Below are 13,880 nucleotides of genomic sequence, written 5' to 3'. Positions count from 1 at the left end.
CAGAATAGGTGCGATGTGACATCATCACATCGCGCCTACACAGCCAGTAGCTGGGAGTGCAGCGGCGAAGCAAGGAGCTGAACTGTGACAGCTCCTTGCTTTAGCCACGTATGTGTTCAACTCAGATCTGCGTCCTCTGGACGCAGATCTGAGTTGAAATCGGGACATACCTCCCTCCAACCGGGACCGCGGGACACATTACCGAAATCGTGAATGTCCCGAGGAAATCGGGATGGTTGGGAGGTATGCCAAAGGGCAAACTGTGCGTCCACACCGGACCCCAGGTTAGTGCAGAGCTCCCTTATCTGACCTGGATTGTCCAGTTGCTCTGGGCAGCAGGTACTGATTTCATCTCTGTGTCCTTAAGACAGAGTTGAATACAATGGTGGGGCACTGAGCTCTCAGCGCCGTGCTCCATTATTCAGCCTTTAGCTGATGACGCCTGCTGCAGGGAGGCACAATAAGTGCTGAGCTGCAGACATCATTATATCCAGACCCTGCAGGCAAGTCCATGGAAACATGGTTAGGCGAGAATAACTTTTTAAGATTATTTGTATGTAACTGGTGACTAAAGAGGTAGGGAGACTTATTTGGAGGTTATTTAAGGTGATATTAAATTATGTGTGTGTGGGAACCACTTAGGAATATTGGAACAGGACCCACAAATCTATTAAAACAGCCATAGCTACATGTGTAAAAAATCCAGCATCTAACTCTGCAGTCTGAATTTATAAGCAAACAGTATATGAAAATATGAATATAGTGTCAGACTGAGGTTCCTTGGGCCAGCAGAAAAAATTATTATTGGGCCCACCTTCCAACAACCCCTAGGAAATAGATCATAGTGCTCTTTAAATTTGGATGTGTTCTGCTAGATTATTATTGTGTTACAGCCTGGAACCACCAGGAGATCTTCTGTTGCTCAAGTCAGTAGATATATTTTTCCATCCTAGATATTCTGCCATCAATTGTGACTTCTGTTATTTCAAAATTGAAATATTTAGAAATCACAAGAACTTAGCTATGACATGACAGACACAATGTACAGTTATAGCTGAGTGAGGTCGCAGAATGGCGAATAAAGGTAACCAACGCTCAACTGGCTCAATAATTGTAGAGATCCAAAACCTCCTCTGGCATTAACATCTGCTTCATGGACTGGACTTCCATGCCCGAGCAACTACTTACAAGCCTTTTATGACCATGCCACAATGCCAAGCACTGGATAGAGTGGTGTAACATGTTCTATAGAAGTAACAAATCAGGCTTTTCTGTCTAGTAGTCCGAAGAACAACTCTGGGTTTGGCAAATGCGAAGAGAATCAGCTGAGAGGACTTTACAATAGGAGAGAAAGAAGATAAAATAGGTGTCCAGGAACAGGGACTGAGTCATCAACCCAACCATTAAAGCGAGATAAGAGAGGTGGTCCAAAACAAGCTGTAAACACTGGGGAGACATATTCAGCTGTTTCTGAAAAATGGAACAAGATACAGTACAGTACAGTGCCAAAGTGTTTATTTTTGTCAATTAAAAAAAAACATAAAAATCTAAATCGCAAATAAAAATCAATATTACATTACATTACATTTGTTACTCATATGCCTAAAACTTTTGCAGCTCACTGTAGATAAAGCAATGTATTGGTTAAAACACTTCAGTTAGCTTAAGCTAGAAGTTTAAATATGATCCTTGAGATAGGAATACGCCACTAACTTCTGTTCATCTCATCAAATAAGGAAGTGTGAACATAGCTTTATTTATTTCTAGCCAAAATTGTGTTTACTGCTTCATGAACACATAATGTGTTTTGCACTGGTTTATGCCCCAGGTTGTTGCAGAAAGATTAAGACACAATCTCTTAAATGTGTGTTTTCATTCTTACTAAGCTCCTTTTCTGTCCTCTAGCCAACAGCAGTTCTTCTTTAGGCCGGGGCCTACGTGGCATAAATGTCACAGATTGGCTGTGGCAGAAATGCCATGGCAAAAACCACAGCATTTTACAGTCACTGTATGGTGAATCCCATCCACACATTGCAAAAAAATACTCGCAGTGGACATGCTGCGATTTCCAAAAATGGAACGTTTTTGGAAATCGCAGCATGTCAAATATGCCTACAGAAATGCTGGTGGCTTCCCTATAGCTATAGTGAAAGCAGAAAGTCCACAGAGGAAACAATACGCAATGCATATACGCCACAGTTTTTCCCTTCGGCCTGCTACATGGGGATAACTTTTATTTAATCTATTTAATAAGTTGGCTGAAGGGGCTGTGAACATAATGGCTGGGGTGGTCTTAAATTTACAGTTCTATAGGCTTTGTGAAGAGATGAATGCAGAGGCCTGTGCTTGGCTGCAGTGCTCACCTGCCACAAAAACGGAACATCACATCTAAATCTAGTTTTTTGAGAAGGAATGAATTTAAGAGATGAATCTCTAAAGGCAGTCTTCCACCTTCATCAGCTGACAGCTATTCCTTCTTTCAGATAAGCATGCTTATGTATCAATGAGCAAGGGACCAAGTCACTGCCAGATACTCCATTGATTAAAAAAAAAAAAAGAGGATTGAACTTGCTAAAATTCAACATACCTGATTGAATGCCTCAGTGTCATCTGTTGGAGGACACTTGGAACGCTCCCAAGCACACATGATAATTGGCCGATCTTGTCATAATCGTCTCTTATGTATATCGACAACTTTAGTGTTCTCATTGTATAACTGATGATTATAACACTGCTGACATCCACTCAATGCTGAATGGCTAGGTTGCCATAATAAAGGACTACAATTTTGAGACTATACCTCTGGATCACATCTCCTTTTCATCTCCAGCAGCGCTCCTAGAGCTATTTCTGTTCTTATTTTTGTATATCCTGTTACTGCTATTATAGTGCACTGTTCTGGTACTCCTTATATAATGTGGCCTTGTATTGGAAGCTTTCATTAATATTCCAGCAGATTCCTGGTAATTGACATTAACTGTCCAGCAATTTGCTCATTACGATTAAGTAGTGTTCCTAAATACACTGGCTGCCTAGTGCTAATCTCACAGTGCTGTTGTACCTGCTCTAATGTAATCCTTGAAGATTAAATTAAATGGTCTAGCAATGACTGAACTAAGCTCCTTAAGAACCTTTAAGGGTGAATGCCTGCAGGGGTTGTTTCTTTATCCAGTCGCTTTCCAAGAAGGTCTCCCACTTTCTATTGGTAATGCCTACACACTTCAACAAATCGAAATGCTAATGTAAAATATTCTATCCAATTTACAGCTCATTTAGACTTTTATATATCTGTCATTATTCTCACCCGGCTGCTTCAGTAATATTTAATCTAATTTACAGATGTGGAGGATCCTAATAACCTTGTATTAGTGAATGCAGTAATGACATAGTGTCTGTATTGCAATATAAAATAAAAGCCAGACCTGTGAGAAACATTACTGTGGGATCCCAATCAACATACGTCTAATATTTGATACTTTAATGCCCATTTGTTGCTTGCTATTGCAGCCTGTGATTCTAAAACATCTACATATATGCCATTACATTGCAGACAGAACCACAGCATAGGCCCGGTTCACATCTGTGTTTGATGCCGTTTGTGTACTCCTCCGAACGGAAACCTATACACATTAAAAAGTGGTTACCTTCAGGAAACCCAGGGACCCCATAAACTATAATGGGGTCCGTGTGGTTTCTGCCTGGGTTATGCATGGAACATGGGGAGAGAAAAGTGCTGCTTGCACTTGCATTATAGCCCGTGGGTTTCCCAGGTAAGCACTTTTTAATACTTATAGATTTCCATTTGGATGGTTCCCAAGAGGACTCCCCGAATGGAAACCCGAATGCAGGTGTGAATAGGGCCTTAGCTCCAGCACTCACCTCCACAGGCTCCTAAACACACACATTGCACAGTTAAAACTGAGGACAGTATGCCTCTCTTTAAAAGTCATCAACATACTACTTCTAGTAAAGGAGGGTTGGTTTTGAGCTACAATACAATGGGTGTCATGTACTTTATGGAAAAATGATATACATGTAAAGTGTCTGCTCACACATATAGTATGGTGATGTGCATAGGGGTGTAACTAAGGGTTCCAGTTGCAAAATCCTAGCTTGGCCCCCTTGGGGTGACTTGTCCTCTTGACAGTCAGCTTATGTCCGATCTCTATATTTTAGCAGCATCTACATTTCCCTTCCCTTCTCTATCTGGATACAGATAGCCATGAAGATTTATTCACAATGTGTTGGTGCACACACGCTTCTCTTCATTCCCATCTCCTGCCAAAGCTCCCACAAATTGTCTCCCCTTTTGTGCCACAGCCCCCTCCTCAGAATCCCTCCTTGATAGTATGCTGAGAAATTGCTCATTTTATCATGCAATGGTTAATTTTCTCCTTTCTAACAGAATATAATAGTTTGTGTATCATAGATGTTTATTCAGCTAAGCTTTATGAGTCTGTTTGCAGCTGTGACCACAGTGACCCCTATAGATACCCCAGTGTTTAGGCTCCTGGGCCTGGGTACAACTGCACTACACCCCCTTAAGTAAGTCCTAGGATCTGCATTTGGTGCCATGAACAGACCTTTCAAAGGTCCTGATTTTCATTATTTCATACCTTTCACATGCATATTTGACATGAGCATACAGTACAGCAGTATAAGGTATATCTCCCTATATTATAAAAATGAATTTCTGTCTGTCTGTCTGTCTGTGCTCTAATGCGAACCAAACGACTGGACCGATCTTCACCAAATTTGGTACAGAGACACTTCAGGTATCTGGGAAGGTTTAAGACGAGACTCCAACTCGCTCGGACTTACCGTTGCTGAGATACAGCATTCCAAACACAGTGCCCCCCCCCCCCCTTAGCCAATACCAACCTGCAAGACTTTCACTCATATTCCAACTGCAATACACACGGTCACTCCACATGCACAATACAACACTGATATCCAAACTGAGATACATGCATCAGAGGATTAGATACACAGATCAGCACACAGTATCACACGCCACAGGATTAGATACACACGTCTGCACACAGTCCCACAAACCAGAGGATTAAATACGCACTTCTGCACACAGTTCCACACACTGAAGGATTTGATACGTGCATCTGCACACGGTTCCACATGCCGAAGGATTAGATACAGGCGTCTACATACAGTTCCACACTCCAGAGGATTAGATACGCGCATCTGCACACAGTTGTACACACCATAGGATTAGATACACGCGTCTGCACACAGTACCACATGCAGTAAGATTAGATACGCGCGTCTACACATAGTTTCACACGCCGAAGGATTAGATACGCGTCTCTTCACACAATACCACACAAGGGAGGATTAGATACGTGTGTGTGCACACAGTACCACACTTTGGAGGATTAGATACATGCCTCTGCACACAGTACCACAAGTCAGAGAATTAGATACGCGTCTCCGCACACAGTATCACACGGGGGAGGATTAGATACGCGCGTCTACACACAGTACCACATGCCATAGGATTAGATACACGCGTCTGCACACAGTACCACATGCCGGGGGATTGGATACGCGCGTCTACACACAGTTCCACATGCCATAGGATTAGATACGCGCCTCTTCACACAATACCACACAGGGGAGGATTAGATACACGTGTCTTCACACAGTTGTACACGCCATAGGATTAGATACACGCGTCTGCACACAGTAACACATGCCGTAGGATTAGATACGCGCGTCTACACACAGTACCACATGTCGTAGCATTAGATACGCGTGTCTGCACACAGTACCACTTGCCGTAGGATTAGATACGCGCATCTACACACAGTTCCACACTCCAGAGGATTAGATACGCGCATCTGCACACATTTGTACATACCATAGGATTAGATACACACGTCTGCACAGAGTACCACATGCCGTAGGATTAGATACACGCATCTACATACAGTTCCACACTCCAGAGGATTAGATACGCGCGTCTGCACACAGTTGTACACACCATAGGATTAGATACACGCGTCTGCACACAGTACCACATGCAGTAGGATTAGATACGCGCGTCTACACACAGTTCCACACGCCAAAGGATTAGATACGCGCCTCTTCACACAATACCACACAGGGGAGGATTAGATACATGCATCTGAATACAGTACCACACTTTGGAGGATTAGATACATGCATCTGCACACAGTACCACATGCCAGATAATTAGATACGCATCTCAGCACACAGTACCACACGGGGAGGATTAGATACGCGCATCTGCACACAGTACCTCACGCCAGGGATTAGATACACGCGTCTGCACATAGTACCACATGCTGTAAGATTAGATATGCACGTCTGCACACAGTTTCATTTACCGGAGGATTAGATACACACATCTGTACACAGTACCACACCAACAAGGATTAGATACTTGCATCTAAACACAGTACTGCATGGGGAAGGATTAGATACAGCTTTACTCCAGGTATCCATAACAACTGATCACAGGTTTTTCACTGATATCCAAAATGAGATACACATAATCACATGACGCTTATGGACATACACAGAAACAACATACAAAATACACCAAGGCAAAACTGGACAATTCTTATGAGGCCACTACACAAACATAACATGTAATATACCCGTGCGAAGCCGGGTCCTCCCTCTAGTATTGTATATTTCTAAGTATACATGGTGTGTACATGTAATGATAGAGTAGAAATGTGAAAATGGTAGATATATATATAATTTATGTATACAGGATTTGTATTTGTGTATGTTTTTATGCTTGATAACTGCAAAGGATCTGATTTGCAATATTATTTAAGTGTAGGGATATTGTTCTGGATGATGATATTATAAGGGTATGGTATTGTATTGTTATTTCAGGAGAGTACGGTACTATTGTTTGGTAATTGTGTGGTAGTTTTACAGCACTTTGGTATCACAGTGTTCTCAGCACCATTCTGTTCAATCCACACCCACTCCAATAAAGCTAACCTCTCTCTTGGTGCAATGCATGCTGTCTCTGTCTTTGAAGTTAAATTTCACATTAGCAGATTCCGAAATTACTATTTATACATACGAAAAGTACTAGATCCTGCCAATGCTTGTTTCAGAACTGTGAATTTTTTTGCAAAATGATAAAAATGTTCAAAAATACTCCATAACTCTACATATTCACAGCCAGAACATAGATTTTTTTTTTTTTCAATTTCTCGCATAATTACATGATTTCATGCTTTTAACTTACAAAGAAACTATGTGATATCAAAATAAACCTTGACAATTCTTGGTTGACTCTTTAGAATGCCACTATAATGCAAAACATTACTTTTGTTTTCAATATTTTATAAGGAAATTATGGCTTTTTACATAAATTTCTTTAGCTCTTTTTTAAGTTCTGATATGCTGCTTACTCTGAGAAGACCGGGGGATAGTTACCATAGTAATGTTAGCGCATCTTCCCTTTCAATAATATATCTACCTATGACACACACAGAGAACATCGCTCTAGCCTCTGTCCTTTTGATGTTGTGTAAAGCCCTTTCCATTGATGTGCGGTCACCTAAGAGCTTGAACTCTGCAAAACGAGAAAAGGAGATCAGTGGTGTATGACTAAAGGTCTCCTCATACCTGAGCAACTTAAGGAAAAGTCGCCTTACGGCAGTGATACTGAGAATGTTATACATCAGATACTTAATAGTGTGTTAAAGATCAAGCAAGTCCTTTAGTGTAACTTGGAGAAAGTACATTGCATATGTCCACAATGAGTGCTCCACTGCTCACCGGTCCAATGATTTGTACAATTATTTGCCATGTCTCATAGAACTTGTTTCTGCCTATATGTGCATGTGTTATTTCACGATTACAATTATGTATTTTATCTTTAGATATGCAGGAAAATGAATGGGGTTCGATTCACCTGCTGCAAAAGTGCCAAGGACCGGACTTCTATGTCAGTCACTTTGGAGCAGTGCTCTATCCTAAGAGATGAACATGACCTCCACAAAGACTACTTTATCCGGGCTCTGGACTGCATGAGAAGGTGTGTATAGAAACATGTTTGTTTTAGAAGCCCTATTGCTTTGTTATAGCATTATCGTAAACCAATGAGCAAATTCATCTCAAATCCGGATAGCTATTAGATAGTATGTAGGTTTTAAAAATCTGGTATATTCCAATAGACTTGATCTCTATATGTTGTGGCCCAAGTGACTGAACAATTGGTCAGATTTAGTTTCTGGCAGATATTGCCACAATACTGGAATACTGAAGATTCTAGAAGGTTGATCAGATTGTGATTGTCAATCTGTTTCTCTAGCCAACAGTTATATGCTATAATAGTTACATAATAGTTTTATAAGTTTTATAACTTCTTTATGATAAAAAAACAACACATTATAGCAGTCACCAAAAATTCCAGCCCTAGTTACGTTGAGCCATTCTAAGCAATAAAAGTGAGAAGCCTGTTACAAATAAAACTAAGTATTTTAGGTCTTACCGTAGTACTGGCTATGTTTTTCCTGTTTCCAGTTCTATAATTACTACTGTATTATATCCCTTTTGCTAGTTGTGTAAAATTGTATCTCGAGCAACCAAAACCTTGTGGCATGGGGGTTAACAGCTGCTTATGTTTCTTAAAGAGGCTCTATCATTTGGAAAACTCATTTTTAGCTAAGCACATACTTGCATAACCTTTAGAAAGGCTATTCCATACATATCTTTTGTATGTTAATCCCCTCAGTAGTTTTTGAATGAGTCTGCTTTTATTCATATGCTAATTAGCCAGCAACGAGCACCAGAAGTCTCAGTGAGCACTGTCTGCTATGTGTAAGAGCAGGGAAAGCTTATGAGTAATCAGCAGCAGTCTGCCTGCTCTCACACAAACAGAAGAAAGTGCTTGCTGAGACTTCCGGGTGCACGCTGGAGGCTAGTTAGCATATGAATAAAACCGGGCTCATTCAAAAACTACTGAGGCGATTAACATACAAAAGGTATGTGTGGAATAACCTTTCTAAAGACTATGCAAATATGTGCTTAGCTAAAAATGACTTTTCCCAATGATATAGCCTCTTTAAAACACTGGTTTGTGAACATTTTTCTATCCCAATAAGTTCCCAACACTATATTACAGAATAGAAAGGAGATCCTTAACTCTGGTATATACAAACATCTGATGCAGTGATATCTGGCAGCAGAAAGAACACCCTGAGAGGGGAACTAAAGAGGACCTCTCACCACCTTCACTAACTTCAACTCTTTGACTCCTTCAATAGACACTGCTCCGCTGATTCTGGTTTACTTGAATTTTTTTCTAGCACCTACCATTCCTAAGCAGTTATTGTTATTGTTAGCATCCAATATGCCAGTTAGGCTGTCTGCAAGGTAGATGATCCCTCTTTCTCTGATCCAGCTTAGGTCTACAGACCTGACAATAGATATCCTAATTAGCATACTAAGTGCTGAAAATAACTGCATCAGTTGCTCAGGAACGGTGGGGGCTAGAGAAAATTCAACTGGCCGAGCAGCAACTATTGAAGAATACAAAGTGATGGAGTTGGTGGAAGTGGTGAAATGTTCTCTTTAACACAATAAGACTAAAGGTGGCCAAACACCTGTTAACTATGTCTTCCAACCCTCTTAATATTATTCAACATATTCACAAAATGTTTGGCTATGCATATGTTTCAGTACACAGAAGAGAATAACACACTGCCAGACACCTGTGGTAGTTGCTTATCTCTAAAAATAAAAGAATCAGTCATGTAAATTTCAACACGCTCAGTCCCTCTTTCCCTCAACATTATCCATTGGGAAATAATCAGGAAAGTCCTCACATGCATCAAATAGTCATCTGGACCTGATGAAATTGGTGGATTTAGGTGATCTAATGTGCACCGTGAATAACTAGTAGAGAGCTCAACTACCTTTGGCAGTCAGGAGTTGGCAGCAGGAGACATGTGCGATCACTGCTCCATTGAAATGGTGGGACTGAAGACCCCGTTCTCATGATCATGTGCACAAGTGTTTTTTTCTTGTGGTACAAACCCCTTAAGTGGTGGGTTAAATATTATTTGAAGTAAAACATTACCACTTTACAATTCACTAAGAGTGTGCACAGGACTCCTCAATCTGGATCAATGCCGCTGTGTCATAAAAAGCCCACTAACAGAAAAGCAAGGTTCAATAATGGAAGAATTTAAATTAAACTAAATGTCCTTTTATAGTCCCTTTTTAGTCCATTAGCTTTCTATTGTTTTTATTTGTGTGTCAAGAATATGGATCTGATTAAAAATGGATCCAAAAAAGCTGTTTTGGTTCCTTCCACTGTGTATATTATCAGGGTTCACATAAATGAGCTGATCAGAGGGTGTACAGCTGCTTGAGACCCACAGCCATTAACTGTAATCTATGGAGGACGGGTCAGCAATTGTTCAATATCCCTTCAATATAAAATGATCTAATTTATTGACATACTGAGTACTCCAGTACTGCTTATAATTTAGTAGAGATTAACAATATGGCCTTTTTGGCGGTTGCCTGGGAGCCAAGGCTTCTGTAGGGCCATTCCCAATCAAACCTCTCAGCATCCTTAACAAGTGTCTTTGAAGTAACCTGCAGTGTCAGTAGAAGTTTACATGTTCCTGAAAATACATGCATGGTTGCAATTAGACTTCCCATAAGCAAGGTATGCCATAGTGTGGTGCTCTTTCCGGTGCATGTTATATGCATTGTATAAACCCAGCCTAACACCGAGAATTGATTGAGAATGAGCTTATAAACTGATAAGCAGCCCATTTAAAGGGGCTCTATCACTGGGAAAAAGTCTTTTTAACTAATCACATCCTTGCATAGCCTTTAGAAAGTCTATTCCACACCTACCTTTAGTATGTAGATTGCCTCAGTGGTTTTTGAATAAGTCTGTTTTTATTCATATGCTAATTAGACTGGTGCACGATGCATCGTGCACCCTCTTTGCTATTGTTTCCTATGTAAGTATATGCACTGGCTGCTGCTACTGCTGATGATGACTCAGCTTCCTGTTTTCACACACACATAGGAGATAATAGCAGGGACGAGTGCTGCTGGGAACTTCCAGTGCTGGCTGGAAGCTCATTAGCATATGAATAAAAACGGACTTATTCAGAAACCACTGAGGCAATCTACATACTAAAGGTAGGTGTGCAATAGCCTTTCTAAAGGTTATGCAAGGATGAGATTAGTTAAAAATGACTTTTCCCAGTGATAGAGCCCCTTTAAAAGACCCTGAAAACTTAATCCTGATGGGGGAAGCCCACAATCTTCTTACAGTCTAGTGCCTATGGTAATCTTAATCCATAACTGCTCTTGGTTCCAAATGTAGAGCTACCCTAGACTTGCTAGAATTCCCTAAACATTTTGTTTGAAAAATTAGAGAAGTTTGGATATAACATATAACTATAAACATATGTAATACATTCAATATCCCATGAAATGAGAGGTACACTTTTCAAAGGACAGAAGTTGGTCACTGGATGTGGTGGACATTCGCGATGATAAGAAAATGCATAATTTTTCTTTTGCCTTGCATGAACATTCTTGACATATAGCATGTATACTGATATCTCTATAATGTAGTGCAGTAGCCACCAACCCCTGGCTCTCATGCTGGTAAAAAATAACTCCCAACTACAAACAGTAATGCTAGCAGTTATAGTTTTCCAATAGGTGAAGACCACTACCATGGGGGCAGGACTTCTGTAGACCAAGCATACACTGTCTACCAATAAGTATTTAGACACCCATGCAAATAAAGATATCTGCTGTCGTGATGTACATCTCCCCGTAACTGGGAGATAGAGACCGATGAGTGATGGCCAGAGAAACCGCACCCAACCGATGGCTCACATACACCAGGAGTTTCGACAGGCATCCAAGAGTATTGTGTCAATCAATGCCATCCGTAAGGAAGCATCTGCTGGGTTCTACCAACTATTGCATATGAATAAATGTTATTGTTCTATTCTACCGCAGGTGTCCAAATACTTATTGGTAGACAGTGTACATCAAAAAAAGGAGAAAAAAATGGCTCACCTAGTAAAGGCCTGTCTGTTCTAGGAATTTGGGTCGGTCCCTGTGAACTTCTAGCCCCTGTTGAACTGGAAGTGGTGACATCATGTTTATGGTTCATGAGATCTGAGGCCAATGATTGGCTAAGCAGTTATACGAACCTTGAAAGTGATGTTATAACTTCTACAGAAATCTTTAGAAAGTGAGTCTTCTTTTTTTTCAGTGTCATTTGCTGCGTGCCAAGTTTTTAAAAAGGGAAGACAACCCCTTTAATGGACTACTGCATGTACTGATAACTGGGCCCTAGTTATAATATACAGCAGTTATATCTACTGAATATACGTACATCCCTGTCTTCCAAATTACATCCAACACATTTCATTAGAGACTGTATTAGTGGCTAGTATTTTTTTTTCCTATAAATTAGCTAGCCTTTCTCTGGAACACCAAGTTCTCGATTGATGTGCACTTGAAGCCAGTTAGAAAGCAACCTAATGACTCTTCATAAATAGCCCTGCTCCCCATGCTACTGACAATTAAAGGGTTTTAACTTTTAGGTTTCATTTCAATGTGTGGGTTATTTGCTCTTGCAAGTCACGAAATGCTGCAGCCTTGCACATATAATAATAAAAAAAATCATTTGTTAGGTCTTGTAGGGGAAATAATGATCTGTCCTGTGAACCTCAGAAGGGATGTAGATCGATATAATTATAAAGAAATGCCATGAATTACTGAGAAAACTGGATCAGCAGTTTCTGCTACCTGAGCATAAGAGAACAGTAGGGACAAGTATTGCTTGCAGCATGCTGATGTACTTACACATCACACCATGAAGTAGCTGCGAAACAGGGAAATTGGCCAAAATCCTGATTTTCCTCTTGTTAGTAAAAACACTTTTAAACCTCAAAGGAACATGTTTCTAAGCTATTGAACACAACACAGTAGAGGTGCAGTTATGGCGACCTAAGCTGACTTCCATTTCTGTACTATAATTTGCCAATTTATAGCATTATCACACTTTTTGATAATGTCTCACTTCATAATTAGAAATATTTGCCACAATTATTAGTAATCTGCCGAAGCTTTGAACCTGATCACTATTATTCAGGATGTGATAATAATATGAAGCTCTCTTTAAGGCGAATCTGTCATATAGAAAATGCAGAACAATCTGTAAATAGCATGTAAGTGTTATTGAGAAGAAGGAGATGAGCAGATTGAGAGAATATATATATAGTGTAAGCAGTGGCGTAACTAGGAATGGTGGGGCCCCGTGGCGAACTTTTGACATGGGTCCCCCTCCCCCCGACCGACGCCGAAGACCTAGACCGACCCCCTCCTACGCATTTCTTCGCGTTCTATTATGCCCCATAGTGGCCCCTTAACACAGTATTATCCTCATAGTGGCCCCTGCACACAATATTATGCCCCATAGTGGCCCCTGCACACAGTATTATGTCCCTTAGTGGCCCCTGCACACAGTATTATGTCCCATAGTGGCCCCTGCACACAGTATTATCCTCATAGTGGCCCCTGCACACAATATTATGCCCCATAGTGGCCCCTGCACACAGTATTATGTCCCTTAGTGGCCCCTGCACACAGTATTATGTCCCATAGTGGCCCCTGCACACAGTGTTATCCCCCATAGTTGCCCCTGCATACAGTACTATGTCCCACTGTGGACACATATGAACAATTATCATACTCTGGAGTCTTTTCAGACCCCAGAGTATAATAATCGGAGACCTGAGGGAATAAAAACATAAAAAAACTACTGTTACTTACCTGTCCCCCGGCTCCTACGCGGTCTTCTCTGCTGCCTTCTGCGC

At 40.8% G+C, this 13,880-nt stretch overlaps 1 protein-coding gene across 5 annotated transcripts in view; it reads left to right on the top strand.

The window, feature by feature from the left end:
• The window catches only part of INPP4B (inositol polyphosphate-4-phosphatase type II B), a 469,700-nt gene that overhangs the window by 443,838 nt on the left and 11,982 nt on the right, over nt 1-13,880 (top strand). For all 5 annotated transcript variants that reach the window (XM_075288123.1, XM_075288124.1, XM_075288134.1 and 2 more), the window contains one exon: nt 7,890-8,044. In XM_075288123.1, coding sequence (XP_075144224.1) covers nt 7,890-8,044 — 155 coding nt within the window. The remainder of the gene's footprint in view (nt 1-7,889; nt 8,045-13,880) is intronic.

Source organism: Leptodactylus fuscus, chromosome 1 (genome assembly GCF_031893055.1).
Source record: "Leptodactylus fuscus isolate aLepFus1 chromosome 1, aLepFus1.hap2, whole genome shotgun sequence".
In the NCBI taxonomy this organism is placed as follows: Eukaryota; Metazoa; Chordata; class Amphibia; order Anura; family Leptodactylidae; genus Leptodactylus; species Leptodactylus fuscus.
Note: the sequence above shows the minus strand (reverse complement) of the source record. Positions and strands in the feature narration are given on the sequence as shown.